General features: G+C 51.1%; 1 protein-coding gene across 2 annotated transcripts in view; it reads left to right on the forward strand.

Annotated features, from left to right (window-relative positions):
• Positions 1-17335, forward strand: part of LOC135896688 (high-affinity choline transporter 1-like) — a 40886-nt gene extending 23551 nt beyond the window's left edge. For both annotated transcript variants that reach the window (XM_065425190.1, XM_065425184.1), the window contains 2 exons: positions 2553-2754; positions 16657-17335. In XM_065425190.1, the coding sequence (XP_065281262.1) occupies positions 2553-2754; positions 16657-17285 (831 nt within the window). In that variant the 3' untranslated portion in view covers positions 17286-17335. The remainder of the gene's footprint in view (positions 1-2552; positions 2755-16656) is intronic.
• The last annotated feature ends 1406 nt before the right edge of the window (positions 17336-18741 follow it).

The raw sequence follows: 18741 nt of genomic DNA on the forward strand, positions 1-18741 counted from the left end.
CTTTCATTAATTCTGCGCTTGTAGGTTGATTAACGGAGAGAGAAAATGAAGTTAATATCTACTATGGCAGAAACACGAGCACCGGTACGTCACAGTGAGGTACCAAATGTCAACGTATTTCTTTCTTTTTTTTCGTGTTTGAGCCACTGTAGCTCAATAAATATTATTGACGCTTGCTAACTTCAGTGTTTGGCATTTTTTAATGCAGTTAAGTATTGAAAACAGTTAACTAGGCTTTAAAAGACGCCGTCACAATCCATGACCTCTCGGCGAGCTAGTTTCAAGCAAAAATGCGAAAATCGTTAAGCAAAAGCGAATGGCGAAATTCGTGAAAGCTGGAAAGGAAACACCATGCTGAAGGCTCATGACGGGTCTCACAGACGAACGCTAAAGAAATAAATAAGTTGAACTGAATTGGAGAACATTCTTATAATATTAAAAAAAATAACAACCCTTACCGTGACAGGAAGTATTTTAACCTAGAAAAGACGCAACGCTGCATTGATTGATTGATTGATTGATTGATTGATTGATTGATTGATTGATTGATTGATTGATTGATTGATTGATTGATTGATTGATTGATTGATTGATTGATTGATTGATTGATTGATTGAAAACTTTATTGTTCCACCAAGCTGGGGTGCCTGCCTCTTACCCTACACGCAAGTAGGGGAGGGGGGGGGGGCACAGAGCAGTCCCCACGCATTGAGGACGGTGAGTCTTCACGGCCTCAACGGCCAGGCGGATTGCTCGACGCTGGTCGTCTTCAGCCTCGCTCTGAAGCAAGGCCTCCCAGGCTTCTCTACTGTCAATCTTTTCCTTGACCCCTGGTGAGCCAGCACGCTCCCACAATACATGGTCTAGCATACCTTTCTCCTGACAAATTTCGCAGATGGCGTCGTTACAGTCCCTCGTCTGAGCTAAGTAGATCCAATGGGGCGATGTATAATTGTTGCCATGGAGGCGCCGCCAACTGCGAGCGTCCTCCGGAGAGAGAGACCGATGAGGAGGCGGAGTTTTTTCTTTCGGCTTCGTAATGATCTACGATTTCCTTGTTGTTCCTGCACCAGTCTGCCATGACGTCATGAATTTTAGCGATGCATGTGCGATCTCAGTTATTTCTTTCTTTACACCGCAGTAACCTAAATAGAGCTCAGACTATTGCACTAAGACTCTTTCAAACAAGAACGTATCCGAACCCGATATTAATCGAGAAGGTATATCCGGAGTTCTCTACTCTTACAACATGCGATAAATGTAACGACACCATAGATCTTAGTCATATGCTGTGGCATTGCTCCGCGTTACGCAGCGACAAGGACGACACTGAAGAGTGGCGGGACGCAGCTCTACGCAGTCTCACATTAGAACAACAACTATGGGTAGTCCAACGGGCCTGCGAAGCGGCCGAAAGGCTAGGCCTTTCGGTCCCAACGTGGCAGCAGCCCGCTTCGGGCTAGAAAACTAACCCGACCTAATGAACTTGAATAAAGTTATTCCATCTATCTATTCATCAGTAAGTGTAGTTTGTATGTCAAAGGGGACAAACAATCACCTTAGCAGCTTTCAAGAAATTTAATGCGTTTCTGGAGGCCCAAATGCGAAACATTCTATCGAGAACCATGACGTCAAGCGCAGAAACTGCCACAGGTGTTTCGGCGCCATCTACGTACAAACCATAATCGTACGTACAAGCCTTCAACTTGTCTACAGGCAACAAACCCCTAACCGCGAATTTAGCAAAAATACACTTTTGAAATATTGCTTATGAATAAAAGTGAGCGAAACAACAACAGTAAATAAAAAAAATGCTGGCCGACCCCATCTCACGAGGAATGTTTAAGTTAACGCGATTAACATGGAAGCAGTATAGCAACCCACCGTATTGGCACTGTCGAAACACGTCCCGTATGAGCTGTGTATGCAGTCAGGCTCCCCGCTCACGGCGCCACCTGGCTGCGCCGCCGCAAAGCCCGCGCGTGGCGCGCGAGTGGTTATGTATTGAGACAATCTTCTCTGAATAGATATGACGCGTCTTTGATTGCGCCCAGCGCTGGACAAATTGAAAGGATTTGTTTTTGTCATTGAAGAATGTCACATACCTAGTGCCACATACCCGGTGCCCCAAGCTGGTGTCAAAGAGGTTCCTTCAACTGTGGCACAAACCCAGCGGCATATGCTCAGGGAACTCAGTTGGCGTGAAAGATATTTATTGAAGACAGGCACGTACCCACTGACATATACCCAGCGACCCGAGTTGACGTGAAAGATGTTCATGTTCACACACCCTGTGTCTCGTGGCCAGTGACCCAAGTTGCTCCGACGGTCAGTTTCGAATCCGGTTCCCTCACCACAGCATCCGGATGCTATCTGCCAATTCGACCATGGACCACCCAGAGACCGAAGTTCTCGGGAATTGGTTACAGACAAACACCAGCAGGGCGTGAAGCATCCTAAGAATGTTACACGCATTAAAATAATGACGCGAAAATTTGCTAGTCGCACTCTGTCACTGTTGACCCGCGACATGCCTCCCTCTCTCACTTCAGGCCACGGACATGGAAGTGTGCGTGGTGCTTCGCTGCATGATCTGCTTGGTAGGCCTGGTGGCGACGGCCATGGCCCTCAGGGTGAGCTCGGTGTTAGAGCTGTGGACGCTATCGTCGGACCTGGTTTACGTGCTGCTCTTCCCGCAGTTTGTCGCCTTATTCTATCTACGTCACAGCACCAACGCCTACGGATCGGTCCTTGGTGAGCGTTCATCTTTTTATTGCGGTAGCAATTGTATAGACACTAAAGCAGTATTTTTGCCGTCGCCGACGCCATGACGTTCCATATAAATACCAACGTTCGGCAATAAAACCGTAGCCACGTGCCGTATGCTTTACGTGCGAGTGAAAGCACGCGATGAGAGCCGACCATCGCGGCACAATGTGGCGCGCGCGCATTAGGAAAGCGCAGAGCTAACGCGCCGTCTTCTGCCGCGCGAAAGGCCGTGGGGAGATGAGAGAAAGAGGGGCACTGGAGATGGGGCGGCGGTGTGCTTGACAGCAACTGCGTACTTCACGAACGGGCGCAAGGAGAACTGACGATCGCGAGGCAATCTCGCGCTCCATATATGGAGGAAAGCGAGGAGGCAGGGCGGGAGAGAGAGAAAGGGGGGGGGGGGCGGCTTCTATTCCGCCACCAACTGTGTACTTTGCGCCGCCGCGCGCGCCATATCTCGAAAGCTATCTGCACACGCCTCACACCTTTGTGCGTGCTGTGTTCTCGCCGCTCAGTTAGCGTTGAAGCGATAGACAGCACGAAGGTCACTTCGCTCACAGCTGCTGCCGCGTTTCCTCACGTCAGCGTTCTGACAGCGAGTGTCTGCGGTCATTGAGTGTGCTGCGTTCATATCTGCCTGGGCATGGAGACACCATGCTCGTTAATTCAGTTAGCCAGCGAATGTTTCCAAGTTTATACGGCCGATGAAACTACTATCCTTACTTCGTATAGCTGTCTACTAATTTCCTATTGCAATACACGCTTCTCCTTTCGTGTGAAAGTACGACTTTATTCAGTTCTCTTTTAATGCGTTCACATTCTTACATACTTCACGCACTGTTCACTCTGTACTCCATAGTATAATGGGTAGAGTATCAGGCTGCTTTGTTAAGAGAACAGGGTTCGAAACCAAGCGGCAGACCAACTTGGGTGACTAGAGCATGCACATAAATGCCCCTCTTCAACGAACCTATTTTACGTCGACATGGGTCGCTGTAAATGTGGGACTGGGTATGTACCCCTCTTCAATGAATCTCTTTGAAGCTGTCTTGGAGCCCTGGGTATATATATATGTGTGCCACTCAATCTGTGCTTGTCTTGAATGAACATCTTTGATGTTCATCAAGACATCATGACATCATGAACATCTTTGATGTTTGATGAATGAACATCTTTGATGTTCATTCGTATGTGCCACTGGGAATGTGCCGCTCTACAATGCCAAAAACTAAAATCCTTGAAGTTTATCCGATGCTGAACAGCAGTGGCGAAGCCGGAAATTCATTTCTGAGGGGGTTCTGCGCCAACTACCACTCCTCCCCGTCCTTCACCTCTTTCTCTCTCTCTCTCTCTCTCTCTTTCTCTATTTATTGTCGTTCACAACGTTGTGGAACGCTAGGTATCTCATGCCACTGCAAGGGCTGCCCGTAGCACAGGACTCGCCCGCGATCACGGTACGGTCCTTCGTCTTCCTCTTTAGTCGGCACATACACAGGGGCACGTCTGCTTTATTACAATGCCCCGGGAACGAAGCATAGCCATCCTGGCGACTTAGGGTGTGGAGAAGATGAGCGGGTCGTAATGCGGTTTCAGGCGGTTGGCGTGTCTAGAACGACAGGAAGCTGAGCTAGTTGGTAAGGATTCATTATGCAAAAAAGGTGAGGCGTGCAAACAGGACACAAGAGTCCTCTCTGCACATTCGTGTTGTCCCCTTCTCTATTGTTGTGTCCTGTCTGCACGTCTCATCTTTTTTGCTTAATGGTTGACATGTACTGTCTCTCGCCCACGACGAAGCAGGCCACGTGACACTGTGAGCGGCTCGACGATGTAGTTGACCGGTGAAGTGACCTCGATGATATGGTATGGACCGTGATGACGCACCAGGAGTTTGGAAGAAAGGCCAGGATTGTGGGCTGGTATCCAAAGCCACACAAGCGAACCAGGAGCAAAGTCGTGCGGTGATTGATGAGTACGGTCATGTCTTGTCTTTTGACGTTCTTGAGCCTCACTAGTCAGGGCACGTGCCAGCTGACGGCAATCTTCAGCATATTTGGCGACTTCGGAAAGCGGAGTATACTCTGTAGCGTCAGTTTGGTACGGCATTATGGTGTCCAATGGGCACGAAGGCTCACGGCCATACACAAGGAAAAAGGGGAAAAGCCGGTGGTCGGTTGCGTCGCGGTGTTGTATGCGAACGTAACAAAGGGGAGTACGGTGTCCCAGTCGCATGAAATATACATCCGCAACATGTCGCCAAGTGTGCGATTGAAACGGTAGGTCAGACCGTTGGTTTGGGGATGGTACGTGGTCGATTTGCGGTGAATCATCCTGCACTCAGCGAGGAGAGCTTGGATGCCCTCCGACAGGAACACACGGCCTCTATCACTCAGTAGTTCTCAGGGAACACCGTGGCGAAGAACAAAATTTCGAAGGATGAAAAAACCAACGTTACGGGCGGTCGCTGCTGGCAGATCTGCTGTCTCAGCGTAGTAAGTAAGGTGATCTACGCCGACAATAATCCACTGATTTTCACACCCGCTGCATGGAAGTGGGCCGTAGAGGTCGATGCCGACGCGGTCGAACGGACGAGACGGGCACGGTAGCGGTTGCAACGGCCTGTCAAACGCTGGGTAGGTGTCTTGCCTCGTTGGCATGTAGTACAAGACTGGATGTACTTTTGCACAAAGTTGTACATGCCTCGCCAATAATAGCGCTGACGCAACCTTGTGTAAGTATTTAGGACGCCGGCATAAGCACTTACAGGATCAGCGTGAAAAGGCGCCCATATGTCAGAGCGCATATGACGAGGTATAGCAAGGAGCCATTTCCGACCGTCGGGGATGTAGTTGCGGTGATATAGAATGTTGTCCCGCACGGAAAAGAGGGTTGCTTGGCGATGCTGTGCTCGTGTCGAGAAGACATCAGACGGAGCGGCAAGGTAGTCAAGTAACATTACAAGTGTTGGGTCCTTGCGCTGCTCTGTGAGCATGTCAGTGATGGTCAATGGTGACAAGGTGGACGACGAAGCTGACAAAGACGCCAAATCAGGCGCCAGTGGCGAGCGAGAGAGCGCATCAGCGTCGGAGTGCTTTCGACCGGAGTGGTACATCAAGCATATGTCGTACTCTTGCAAGGGAAATGCCCAACGTCCCAAGCGTCCCGACGGGTCTTTCAAGGAAGAAAGCCAACAAAGGGCATGGTGGTCAGTAACTACGGCGAAAGAACGACCGTAAAGGTATGAGCGAAAACTTGCTTAATGCCCAGATGATCGCTAGGCACTCCTTTTCTTTGACGGAGTAATTTAAGTCTGCTTTCTTTAGTGTACGGCTCGCAAAGCGACGACGTATTCTTCATAGCCAGCTTTCCGTTGCACTATGACCACGCCAAGGCCAACTCCGCTGGCCTCAGTATGAACTTCCGTGGGAGCATCAGGGTCGTAGTGGCGAAGAATCGGTGGTGAGGTCAACAAGTGGCACAACTGCTGAAATGCTGCATCACATTCAGGTGACCACGCGGCTTTGCCGTTAGTGTATACGTAAGTAAACTTGTCAAGGGCGCTATGATGGATGCGAAATTGCGTACGAAGCGACGGAAATAGGAACATAAGCCAATAAAACTTCTGAGAGATTTGACAGACGTGGGCGTTGGGAAGTCTGCAACGGCGCGGAACTTGTCTTTGTCCGGGAGACGCCGTCTTTTGAGATAACGTGATCCAAGATGGTTAGCTTGCTTGTAGCAAAACGGCACTTCTACAGGTTAAGTTGTAGGCCGGCAGATGCGAGATAGGTCAGAATGTCATGCAGGTGAGCGAGGTGTGTCGGAAAATCGGTTGAGAAGACGACGATGTCGTCGAGGTAACACAAATAGGTCTTCCATTTGTGGCCGCGAAGGAAGATGTCGATCATACGCTCAAAAGTAGCAGGTGCGTTACACAACCCAAAGGGCATTACGTTAAACTCGTAGAGGCCATCGGATGTAACGAATGCGGTTTTAGGACGGTCAGGTTCGGCCATTGGAACTTGCCAGTACCCAGAGCGTCGATCCAAGGAACTGAAATATTCTGCGCCTTGTAAACAGTCTAGAGAGTCATTGATCCGAGGCAGTGGGTAAACGTCTTTTCTCGTAATCTTGTTCAGGCGTCTGTAGCCGACACAAAAGCAAATGGAGCCATCTTTCTTTTTCTTATCTATACGACAGGTGAAGACCAAGGACTTTGAGAGGGACGGATGACTCTACGTTTGAGCTTGTCGTCCACTTGCTCTGTGATAATTCGGCGCTTTTCGGCGGAGACATGATGCGGACGCTGTCGCAAGGGCGAGTGGGAACCGGTGTCGATGGTGTGGGAAACACCGGTGGCACGGCCCAATGCCGTCTGATGACAGTCGAAACAAGAGTGAAACTTGTGAAGGATAGCGAAAAGTTGGCGGCGATGAGATGGGGGAAAAGAAGGGTTGATGGCGTTGTCAAAAGCCACTGAAGGCGATGAGTCTGAGACCAAAGTGATGGCGTCAACATAATGGAGGGTGTCGTTAGGAACATCGAGGTCGTCAACGTAGTCGACCACCTGGAAGTATCCTATGGTCCCTCCACGCAGTAGGCTGATCGGGTACTGGTAATAGTTGGCGACCGTCATCACAGTTGACCGAGATGTTATAGTGAGGACGGCAAACGGAAGAACAATCCCCTTGGCTGAGCAAACACATCGGACGGCGTGAACACTACAGTGGCGTCAGATGCGGCACCAGCCGACAGGACAACAACCATCGACGACCCAGTGGCTATGGTTGTGTCGGCATCAACAGTGAGTTTGTAGGCAAAGTGATGAGAGCTGGTCACAAGTGATTCACACAGTGGTAAAAGCGACACTTGTGCACGCGAACAGTCAATGACAGCATGATGACGTGACAGGAAATCGCAACCAAGGATAAGGTCGTGAGAGCACGATGGTAGCACGAAACACTCGATTATGTACAGAACATCGTTGATGACGACACGGGCCGTGCATACAGCTGAAGGGTGAATTCGCTGCGCGCTGGCATTGGCGAGCACCAGGCCAGAGGAAGCTGTAGTCACTTTTCGTAGCTTGCGACAAAGGTTCTCGTGAATTACGGAAACGGCTGCTCCAGTATTAACTAGTGCCACTGCGGGTGCTCCCTCAACAAAAACAGTAATAACATTTTGCGGCGAAGATTGAGGTCTTGAAAACGTAGATGTGTTTGCAGTTCTTGCCTCAGGAACAGCACCAGTCAGTTTTCCTTTTCAGTGGGAGCTCGGCGATGCAGGTGCGAAATCGAACGCCGACGAGGGTACGGGGAACGCCAAGTTTCCGACCGGCGATCACTGTCAAGACGACGCGGTGAAAATGGAGGCGTGGCGGCGCATTGTGGTGCGTAGCTGGGCGTGTCAAAGCTGGTGCGCGTAGTTGTGGCGCGGCGGCGACAGAAGCGCGCCACATGGCCAGCAGTGCCGCAGGTGAAGCAGATAGATAGGCCTGTTGTCTTGAGTGCGCCAAGTCTCGGTGGGACGAAAAAACTGTGGGGATGGTCGGGCAACTGGAAACGAAGCCGAGTGCATGGGCGATGGAAAAGAAGCTGTCGGCGCAGGTGGCCGTGCAACCACGGCTGCGTAACTGAGCAGCAGCGACGTAGGGTAAGTGGCAAAGTCGGTATGGGGCAGCGGCACACTCATAGGATTGGGTGGGGGGGGGGGGGGGGGTAGGAGCTGCAGGAAGCGCTTCAGATATCTGAGTCCGGATAGCTTGCTGAGCGTTGGAGGCAAAGCTGCCGAAGGTGCGTCGCTGTGAGGCATCAGCGAGAGCTACCTGGCCACCTCTTCACGAATAAGATCTTTGATATGCTGCGAAATAGTAGAATTGGTCATGTCGGTAGAAACCACGATGCTCGAGACGGAATCGGTGTGCTGAATGTTCTGGCGGCTGATGGAACGTTGGCGGCGCAGCTCGTCAAAGCTCTGGCAGAGGTTAATGAGGACGGATACGCTAGTTGGGCTTTTGGCCAGCAACATCTGGAATCCGCTGTCCTCGATGCCCTTCAGGATATGCTTGATTTGTCATCCTCTGGCATGCTATAATTTACCCGCTTGCACAAATCGAGAACATCCTCGATGTAGCTGGGGAATGTCTCTCCAGGCTGCTGTGTGCGCTAGCGTAGACGCTGTTCAACGCGTAGCTTACGCACAGCTGGGCGATCAGACACTTCGGCAAAAAGAGTGTTAAACGCGGACCAGCTTGTAAAATCGGATTCGTGGTTGAAGAACCAAAGTTTGGCTACGTCGACGAGGTAGAAAGGCACATGGGTCAGCTTAGACTGGTCATCCCTATTGTTATGGGCACTGACACGTTCGTAAGATGACAGCCAGTCTTCCTTCCACGTCGTGCTCGGCGGTCCCACTGAAAATGGTTGGGTCGCGTTGACGAGGGACGCCAGCGCAGATAACAGTGGCAGCCGGTGGTGCAGGCAACGAGGTGGCGGGATCAGGCCTAGTGCAGGCCGATCTAGTTGGCAGGGTTCGAGTGCGGAGCTCCAGGACGAGGCGAAGGATCTCAGCAACCTCTTTCAAATGCGACCAGGTTTATTGTTGTTCACCACGTTGTGGAACGCTAGGTATCTCAAGGCACTGCATAGGCTGCCCGTCGCACGGCGCTCGCTCGCGGTCACTGCATGGTCCTTCGTCTTCCTCTTCAGTCAGCGCATACACAGGAGCGCGTCCGCTTCACTACAGTATATATATATATATATATATATATATATATATATATATATATATATATATATATATATATATATATATATATATATATATATATATATATATATATATATATATATATATATATATATACACATATATATATATATGTATATATGTATATATATATATATATATATATATCGTTCGGCTGACCGTTGGGAGGATGCGTCCAAGCTACGTCACGTCCCCTTTTATCTCACAGGAGTAGCGAAGACTAGGTTTTTGAACCATGAGCTTGATTTCACTAACTGGAGTGCTTTCAAACTCGTTCCGCCCTCGCAAGAAGGACGCTCGACACTTGCAAGCAACAACTCGGAGATTCTTATACGTCGTATATCGAGGATGTGCTTGCTCTTTGTCGCCGCGTGAACACGGCCATGACCGAATCAGACAGGGTTCGCCATATCCTCAAAGGCATCGGAGCTGTCGCTTTCAATGCCTTAGCCATCAAGAACACCGCTACCGTCGCTGATATCGTCGCTATTTGCCAGCGCCTCGACGAACTCGAATCAGTACGCTTGCAGCCAGACACCACTGCAACCACTACCGCCGATGACCCCACGTTACGAGCAATGATCCGCGCAATAATTCGTGAAGAGCTACAGTATTTTGGCCTCGCCGTAGCACCTATGCCTTCTCATGCATCAGATACCAATCTGCGAGACGTTGCGAAGGAGGAATTGGCGTCCATGGCTTGTGCAGCGTACACGGGCCCTCTAACCCCTCGGGCCCCACCAGCGTACACACAAGTAGCCGCAGTTACTCCAGTCATCGTTCCACCGATGCCTCGAAAACCAACGCCGGCCCAAATGGCTTCCATGACCACCGGCGCACCTACCCAAACCAGCTATCCGCAGTGGCGTCCTCCTCGTCCCCTCTGCTACTACTGCGGCTATCATGGCCACATAGCAATTTTTTTGCCGCAAGCGCCAGCAAGACGAGCGTCGCAGATATGACGCATACGAACGGGATGACTTTTCGCCCGGAACTACATTGCAACGTCTAGGGAGCCTGCATGGCCAACGCCGTCCTTATATGCTCCACCGCAGGGCCGCTCTCCATCACCTACTGTAGCATCCGAGACGCTTCCGACGTATCGTCTTGCGAGACGCCGATCGTCGTGAGCCCTTCGCCGCTCTACGTCCCCACTGAGACCTGCTTCTCAATTCGCCGAGCGTCGTCCAGAAAATTGAATTATGCAGCTTTTGGAGGAAAAGTTGCATCGAACGAGAGGACAGAAATTCCTCCATGGCGGCCGTGCAATATATTGGTTGTAGTAGAAGGTGTACAAGTCGAAGTTTTGATAGACACTGGTGCTAGTGTTTCAGTTATTCACCGTGCATTGTGTTCGCGACTCCGGAAAGTTACGACCCCCTATGACAGACCTACGCTACTCGCTGCTCAAGGGGCCGCCATTCGACCTACCGCCATGTGCAGTGCTCGTATTTCCATCGACGGACTTCTGACTTACGTGCAATTTGCAGTGCTGAGTTCATGTGCCCAGCAGCTCATATTTGGATGGGATTTTCTTTCTACGGCTTCCGCTTCCATCTGCTGCGGGCAACGCGTTCTCCACATGACCGATGCGACCTATTCATGCAGATGACGCACCACTTCACTTGCTTGCTGCAGAAGATACCGCGCTGCCACCTCGCCACCAAAACATTGTTACTATCACGTCTGATGTCATTGACTGCCGCGATGTGCTCGTATTACCATCTGCACGCTGCCTCGCAAGAGGGATAGCCTTTGCATCAGGGCTGGTTTGGTTGTGTCATAGCTCTGCACTTCTCTGCGCTACAAACCCGACATCCGAAAAGATTCTCATCCCTAAAGGCACTGCATTGGCTTGCGCCACTGAATCGGAGTCTATCTCTGTCGTTTCCTTTAAAGCAGCTTCCTCTGAAGTTCCTTGTACTGGATGGGCCGCATCTCCTTCAGCTCTTGCAGCTGCCATCAGTTCAGACCTGAGACCTTCGCAGTCACAACAGTTGCTTGCTTTGCTCCAAAAACACGAAGCTTCGTTTGACGCGGATTCATCTTCGTGGGGAAAACTTCGATTATGACGCATCGGATAGAGACAGATGGCACATCCATCGTGCGCCGTAGACCGTATCACGTATCGCTAGCCGAGAGGAAAGTCATTGATGAGAACGTAACCGACATGCTCCAACGGAACATAATATGCCCCTCTGCTAGCCCTTGGTCATCCCCCGTTGTTATGGTTCGTAAAAAAGACGGCTCTGTTCGATTTTGTATCGACTACCGAGCACTTAACAAGATCACACGCAAGGATGTATACCCTATACCGCGAATATACGATGCCTTGGATTCCCTGCAGGGTGCCGAGTACTTCTCCAGTCTCGATCTGCGTTCCAGCTACTAGCAGATACCTATGCATGAGGACGATATAAAGGAAAACAGCGTTTTCGACACCAGACGGTTCTACGAGTTTAATGTCATGCCATTCGGCCTCTGCAATGCGCCCGCAACGTCCGAGCGCATGATTGACACCGTTCTTCATGGCCTGAAGAAGAAGACTTGCTTGTGCTATCTGGACGATATTGTTGTTTTCTCGTCAACCTTCTCTGAGCACCTGAAACGTCTGGGTGAAGTTCTCATATGCCTTGCCAACGCTGTACTTCAGCTAAACATCAAGAAATGCCATTTTGCGAGCTAGACGATCAAGGTATTAGGTCACATTGTGAGCAAAGACGGATCCTGACAAAGTTTCGGCAGTTCGGCACTTCCCTTGTCCCGAAAAGACCAGAGATTTCCGCAGTTTCCTATGCCTCGCATCCTATTTTCGCCGATTCATATGAGACTTCGCCTCAATAGCGTCACCTCTGCACAAATTACTGGGTTCTAATGTTCCCTTTGTGTGGTCTCCCGAATGTGAATCAGCGTTCGCCCATCTAAAGCGCGCTCTCACATCTGAACCTGTACTTCGCCATTTTGATGAAGCTGCTCCTGCCTTCCTGCATACGGGTGCTAGTGGTCACGGCATCGGTGGCATTATCCTACAGCGAGACTACACTTTAGGTGAGAGGGTCGTCGCGTACGCAAGTCGCGTTCTCACGAACGCCGAGAGGAATTAAACCATCACGGAGCAGGAATGCTAAGCTATCGTTTGGTCTGTGCAGAAGTTTCGACTTTATCTTCACGGCCACCATTTCCCCATCGTTACAGACCATCATGCATTATGCTGGCTTTCGACACTGAAGAACTTGTCTGGACGACTTGGTCGGTGGATCCTTCGTCTGCAAGAATACGACTTTACTATTAACTAGAAGTGCGAAAAAAAACACCAGGATGCAGACGCGCTTTCTCCCTGTCCGCTTCCTACGACACCATGCAATGGACCTCCAACTACCATCCGTGACAAGCTTTCTCACGACCCCTCTTCACATGCTTTCTCGTTGGCCGCTGTAGATAAGATGGCTACACACGACAACAGATTCTTCCAATCTCATCAACTTGCTGACTCTTACTGTCGGCGCATCATAGACCACCTTCAAGGAGCTTCGCGCCCGCCTAACGCCCGCCTTCGTCGACAGCTGACGCAATTTAAGATAGCTCACATTTTTAAAAAGATTCAAAGTCATTCCACCCTGGGAAGGTGGATGACCAGCGGAGCTGTATATACGGTGATAATTATTTTGATAACAAATACGTTGATTGAACATAAAAAACACGTACCACAATGAATTTAGTTTTTTTTTCTGGACTTTTTTGTTGTTTTATGAAATTTTGTACTTAATGCCTTTTTTTATTTTTAACTTTCTTTTGTTTGCTTTTTGAATTTAATATTTGGTGACGTACCAACGGAACTATCACTTTATGATCGCTATGATTTACGGCCAGTGTCTCTGGGGCGACACTGGTATGATTCATATCTAATATGAGGTCCATGCAAGATCGATGGTGCGCCGTGGGCACACTGCTGTTTGAGCATTTCCAAGAGAAACGCCACGAACCACTTTCAACCACAAATCAACCACAATTACGATGGGAGTGTAGTCGGTAAATGTGACCCAACCAGAGGTGCGCACGCTTGGCGTTTGTCGCACGATCATCGTCCATATTACGTGCCGCCCGCCGTCGCCGCGCACATCCGCGCTTTTCTACACTACGGTGTTCTTCGTATAGGCGCGCTGTCCATCCGCAGTCCTCACTGCACGCGGCCTGCCCATTGTACGGGCGCAAGGGAACTGAGATAACGTAGTCCTCACTGCACGCGGCCTTCCCATTGCACGGGTGGAAGAGAACTGAGATAAGGTAGTCCTCACTGCACGCGGCCTGCCCATTGTACGGGTGGAAGGGAACTGAGATAAGGTAGTCCTCACTGCACGCGGCCTGCCCATTGCACGGGTGGAAGAGAACTGAGATAAGGTAGTCCTCACTGCACGCGGCCTGCCCATTGTACGGGTGGAAGGGAACTGAGATAAGGTAGTCCTCACTGCACGCGGCCTGCCCATTGTACGGGTGGAAGGGAACTGAGATAATGTAGTCCTCACTGTACGCGGCCTGCCCATTGTACGGGTGGAAGGGAACTGAGATAAGGTAGTCCTCACTGCACGCGGCCTGCCCATTGTACGGGTGGAAGGGAACTGAGATAAGGTAGTCCTCACTGCACGCGGCCTGCCCATTGTACGGGTGGAAGGGAACTGAGATAATGTAGTCCTCACTGCACGCGGCCTGCCCATTGTACGGGTGGAAAGGAACTGAGATAAGGTAGTCCTCACTGCACGCGGCCTGCCCATTGTACGGGTGGAAGGGAACTGAGATAAGGTAGTCCTCACAGCACGCGACCTGCTCATTGTACGGGTGGAAGAGAACTGAGATAAGGTAGTCCTCACTGCACGCGGCCTGCCCATTGTACGGGTGCAAGGGAACTGAGATAAGGTAGTCCTCACTGCGCGCGGCCTGCCCATTGTACGGGTGGAAGGGAACTGAGATAAGGTAGTCCTCACAGCACGCGACCTGCTCATTGTACGGGTGGAAGAGAACTGAGATAAGGTAGTCCTCACTGCACGCGGCCTGCCCATTGGACGGGTGCAAGGGAACTGAGATAAGGTAGTCCTCACTGCGCGCGGCCTGCCCATTGTACGGGTGCAAGGGAACTGCGATAAGGTTACATGGTTTGCCTACGGAACCCGTGACGTCACACCGGAATCCATAGCAAACAGTGTCTATTCCGGTTTTACTTTTTTATTACGATATTTTTTTATCACAATACGTTTACACTTCTCGCGAATAAACGCAGCTGCGGCGCACCCGGCGGTAAGCTTTTGCTTTGTACTTCAGCTCGTTTAGCTCTGAGGTAACCACCTTTTATGCGAAGCATATTACTAGAGCTCAACCCAGCTCCTAAGGCGCGGCGGTGTCGCCTTCAATACCACGTGACACCGTGACGTCACGACAGAGGAGAAACGGGGCTCCAACTCGCGCCGTCACTCGCGGCGTCGCCTTCAAGGCTGACCACGTGACACCATGACGTCACGACAGAGGAGAAACGGGGCTCCAACTCGCGCCGTCGCTCGCGGCATCGCGGCGGTATATAAGCAGCTGCGCTTGCCTCTGCTAGACACTCACGAGGTGAGATGCCTCCTGGAGACAGAGCTGCTCGTTGGAATGAGAAGCGAAGGTTGCGGCGTGCTACAGAGACTGTTTCTAGGTGGCTTTGCTACGGCGCAGCGACTACGTGCCCCGCATCGGACGCGGTGAGCGTCGAGCAACGCAGCGTTCGGCGCGACAACGAAATGCGCGCCTGAGCAAGCGCCGCACGCCTGAGCCGACGCCGACGACACCGGCTTTTCTGCGACACGAGCTCCTTAACGCTGTCGCGTTAAAATAAAGGCTAGTATGCTTCGCATCCTGGGCTTAACCTTCGCTAAGCCACAGCCAGTTTTTTTTTTTTTGCGTGAGCACACAAACCCCCAGAGCTTAGCGTATAACAGCTCCGCTGTAAAAGAAGTTCAACTACTAGCCCTATGGTTGGATCGATCCTCGGTCCTTTCCGCATAGCAGCCCAATGCTCTAACCACTAGGCTACAATCGCACGTATACTTTGACTGTGCTATGGTCGGCTCTCTCTTTGAGATGATGGCCGTGTCTGTCACATTACGTAGCATGGGGGCGCGCGAGCACATGCGCGCGCACCATGTAGTTCACGCCAAAGACGCAGGATTGAAATCAGCAAATTTATAGGACATTATAAGCCGCTTCACGCAGGCTTCAGTTGACATAGATTGCAAGATGGGCGTTGGATCTGCACTATTTAGAACGCAGCTCTTAGGAGCTTGGTCTTATATTGAGCGTCGGCGTCCTCGGCGTAACCGAGCGAACGAGCACAGCGAAGGATGATAGAGCGAAAGTGAAGCACAGCAGCGTAGGAAAGACGGAAATAGCGAAGACAGCGTGAGGAGGAAAATGGAGAAGGGGGTGGCGAAAATGTGAGAAAAAAAAAGGTAGTGCCGCGCAAGACGGGCTCTGCGGCAACCACCGCTACGAGATGGCGTCAGAGTATCGCGCCGTCGCATGTTCACCGATGTCATGCGGAGCGCATCCACCGATAGCATATATGCAAACCAAGTGCTGCATGAGTGGTGGTCTGTCTGCGGCGGCTGCTGAGGATCACACCCACACGTCAGCCACGCGCTGCCTCTCGCGACCGCGCAATTAGGGAGGCAGTCGCGGCGCACTTCGCTCGGTTTGCAATCTGCCGCACGAGACAGAGTGACCGCGGCAACCTCGCAGCATTCTCTTCCAAATATAAACCGTGTACCTTTGTAATCGTAATACAAAATATTCACACGCATGCTTCTTTCACTTATTATAGAGCTGCGCTCAAGCTTCGGATTAGGGAGTGTCGTAATCGCCGGTAAATTGTTTTTAAGAATTACGTTAAAATCTTTGCTGTAGATGGCGCAAATCTGTTACATTACCAGGATTAATTTTAAAAAAGGCGGACATGAATTGCACGGCAAGTCACAGTGTGACATCATGTAGGCTCGGTATACATGTCATTATTCACGTTGCGACCCATAACATCGGCTCGCGGATCATCTGCTCGCTGCCTCGACGAGCACTCGCCCATTCGCCTCGACCGCGCAGGCTTCTTCGCCGGCCTCGTGCTGCGGTTGCTGTGCGGCGAGCCGGCGTTCGGCCTGCCGCCGCTCGTGCGGCTGCCCCTGTACGACAGCGAGCGCGGCCAGCAGTTCCCGTTCCGCACGTTCTGCATGGTGTTCAGCCTGAGCGGCCAGCTGCTGGGATCGGCGGCGGCCGCGGCCTCCTTCCGGGCCGGCCGTTTCCGCGACTACTGGCACTGCTTCGAGGAGGTCGCGGAGCACCCGCCAGACGCGGATGCCGCCGCCGCCGCCCGCGTGCCCTCCTGCGCGTCTATCGTTCCTTTGCTCAAGCCCGACGATCTTCCCGATGACCGGCTCCCCGAGGCAGCCGGCGCCGCTCCGGACAATGAAGCGCATGATGGCCAACAACCCCCAGAAGCAGCGGCTGTTGGAACGACGGCGGGTGCTGGCTCGGCGACGGCTTCTGGCCCAGCGACGACAACCGGCGCTAGTGAACTCGACGGCAGGGAAGAAAAGGCGCGCCGGCGATCCTCCTCCAGGCCGTCCGTGGCTGGCTCGCCGCCCAAAAAGGCCAAGCGCAGGCGGAAGAGCAGCGCCGCCGATAGCAAATCCCAGGGACCTCAGGGGCCCCTGGCCAAGAAACGAATAAAGTGATGGCGTTCGCGGGGGGTGCTTCCTCGGACGGCGCCACGTTAGAACTCGCCGCCATATTGTGCACTCGAGTTTCTATTTTTATTCTTCTTGTATATTCCCCACGTGCACTTTTATTTTTCATCAATAATGAGCGTGAATTTGTACCGCGAAATACAAAAGTTGCGTTTCGTCTTATTAATGTCCCACTGTGATGCCGGCTCTCGACTGGCTGTACCGTATAACATTGTCTTCAAGAACCGGCGTTTCGAACTCTGACCACCCACCCCATATACCGACTAAGTTTACGTTGCTCCAGGTAAGCACAACGAGAGAATTCGATAGAACGGTTGTGCATTTTTGGAGGCTGCAGTATATACTATATGCACAGGCACGTCGAAAGGTTCTCGTACCACTGGCGTCCAAACACAGAATAAAGTTTTTTACCGTCTGTGCGATTGTGTCGCATTCACGCACCTCACGTTAACGCACTCCACGCGTCAGATCTTATATATTGAGCACGAACGCTTGTTGTGCAAAGCAACTTCATGATTACAGCAACGAAGCATTCTCCAAAATGTTGCACCCTTTATTGATTAACAAGCACATTTGGGCTGCTTTCTAAATGTCTTCTCTTTCTTTTTTCAATTTTCAAGTGTGAAGTCAGTCATAACCTTGGTGCGCCAAAAAAAGAATAAGTTCGCACAATACGGACAATGGTTCCCCAGCGTCAGGACACACTAATATTAATATCAGTGCAGAAGCGTTCCAAAAAACGCATGAAAATTGCGACCCCCACCGAATTTCCTGCACACCCTCTCACACTTGCAAAAATACGCAATACCTGTGGGTTTAGATGGCAAAGCAAAAATAATAACGATTAGTAGGGTTTAGTGCGAATCGCATCAGCGGGCTCTTTGCGTACGTGCAATTTGAAGGCGATGTTTATGCGAGTGCCATCCTAATTCTCCGAGACTCTGCCGACAAACACATGCACTTCGTTACTGGCATACAACGGGCGCCGAAGTTCGCATTCGCGCAGCCGCATCCCTTCGATAAGTGAGCGTTCACCAGCGCTGTCGTTGCGCAGATGGACGGACGACAATTCGAACGGAGTAGAATAAAGTGGAAAATGGCAATACCTCACCCGAGAATTTCTCAAAGTAACTGAAATAAAACACTGTACACAGCTTGAAAAGCCGGTCGCGACTGTCGGGCATAATGCAGTGCTAGACATTGAGCCGTGCGTGCGGATGAAATAGAAGGACGGCGTTCGCTTGGACTCGATAGTGTTTCAACATTTCATTTCAATTTCAGTAAGGAAGGTAGTGCTAACCTGCCTGCGGGCCATTGAGTAAGACAGCGGCAGCATGCGGTCACCCAGGTGCAGTAGCCACGGTTAGGAAATACCGCAAGGATTCGCAAAGAAATCTTCGCTTTAAGATACAGTCATACGTTCACACCGGATTCGCACGTTACA

The sequence above is a fragment of the Dermacentor albipictus genome, chromosome 1, assembly GCF_038994185.2.
Source record: "Dermacentor albipictus isolate Rhodes 1998 colony chromosome 1, USDA_Dalb.pri_finalv2, whole genome shotgun sequence".
NCBI classification, from domain to species: Eukaryota; Metazoa; Arthropoda; class Arachnida; order Ixodida; family Ixodidae; genus Dermacentor; species Dermacentor albipictus.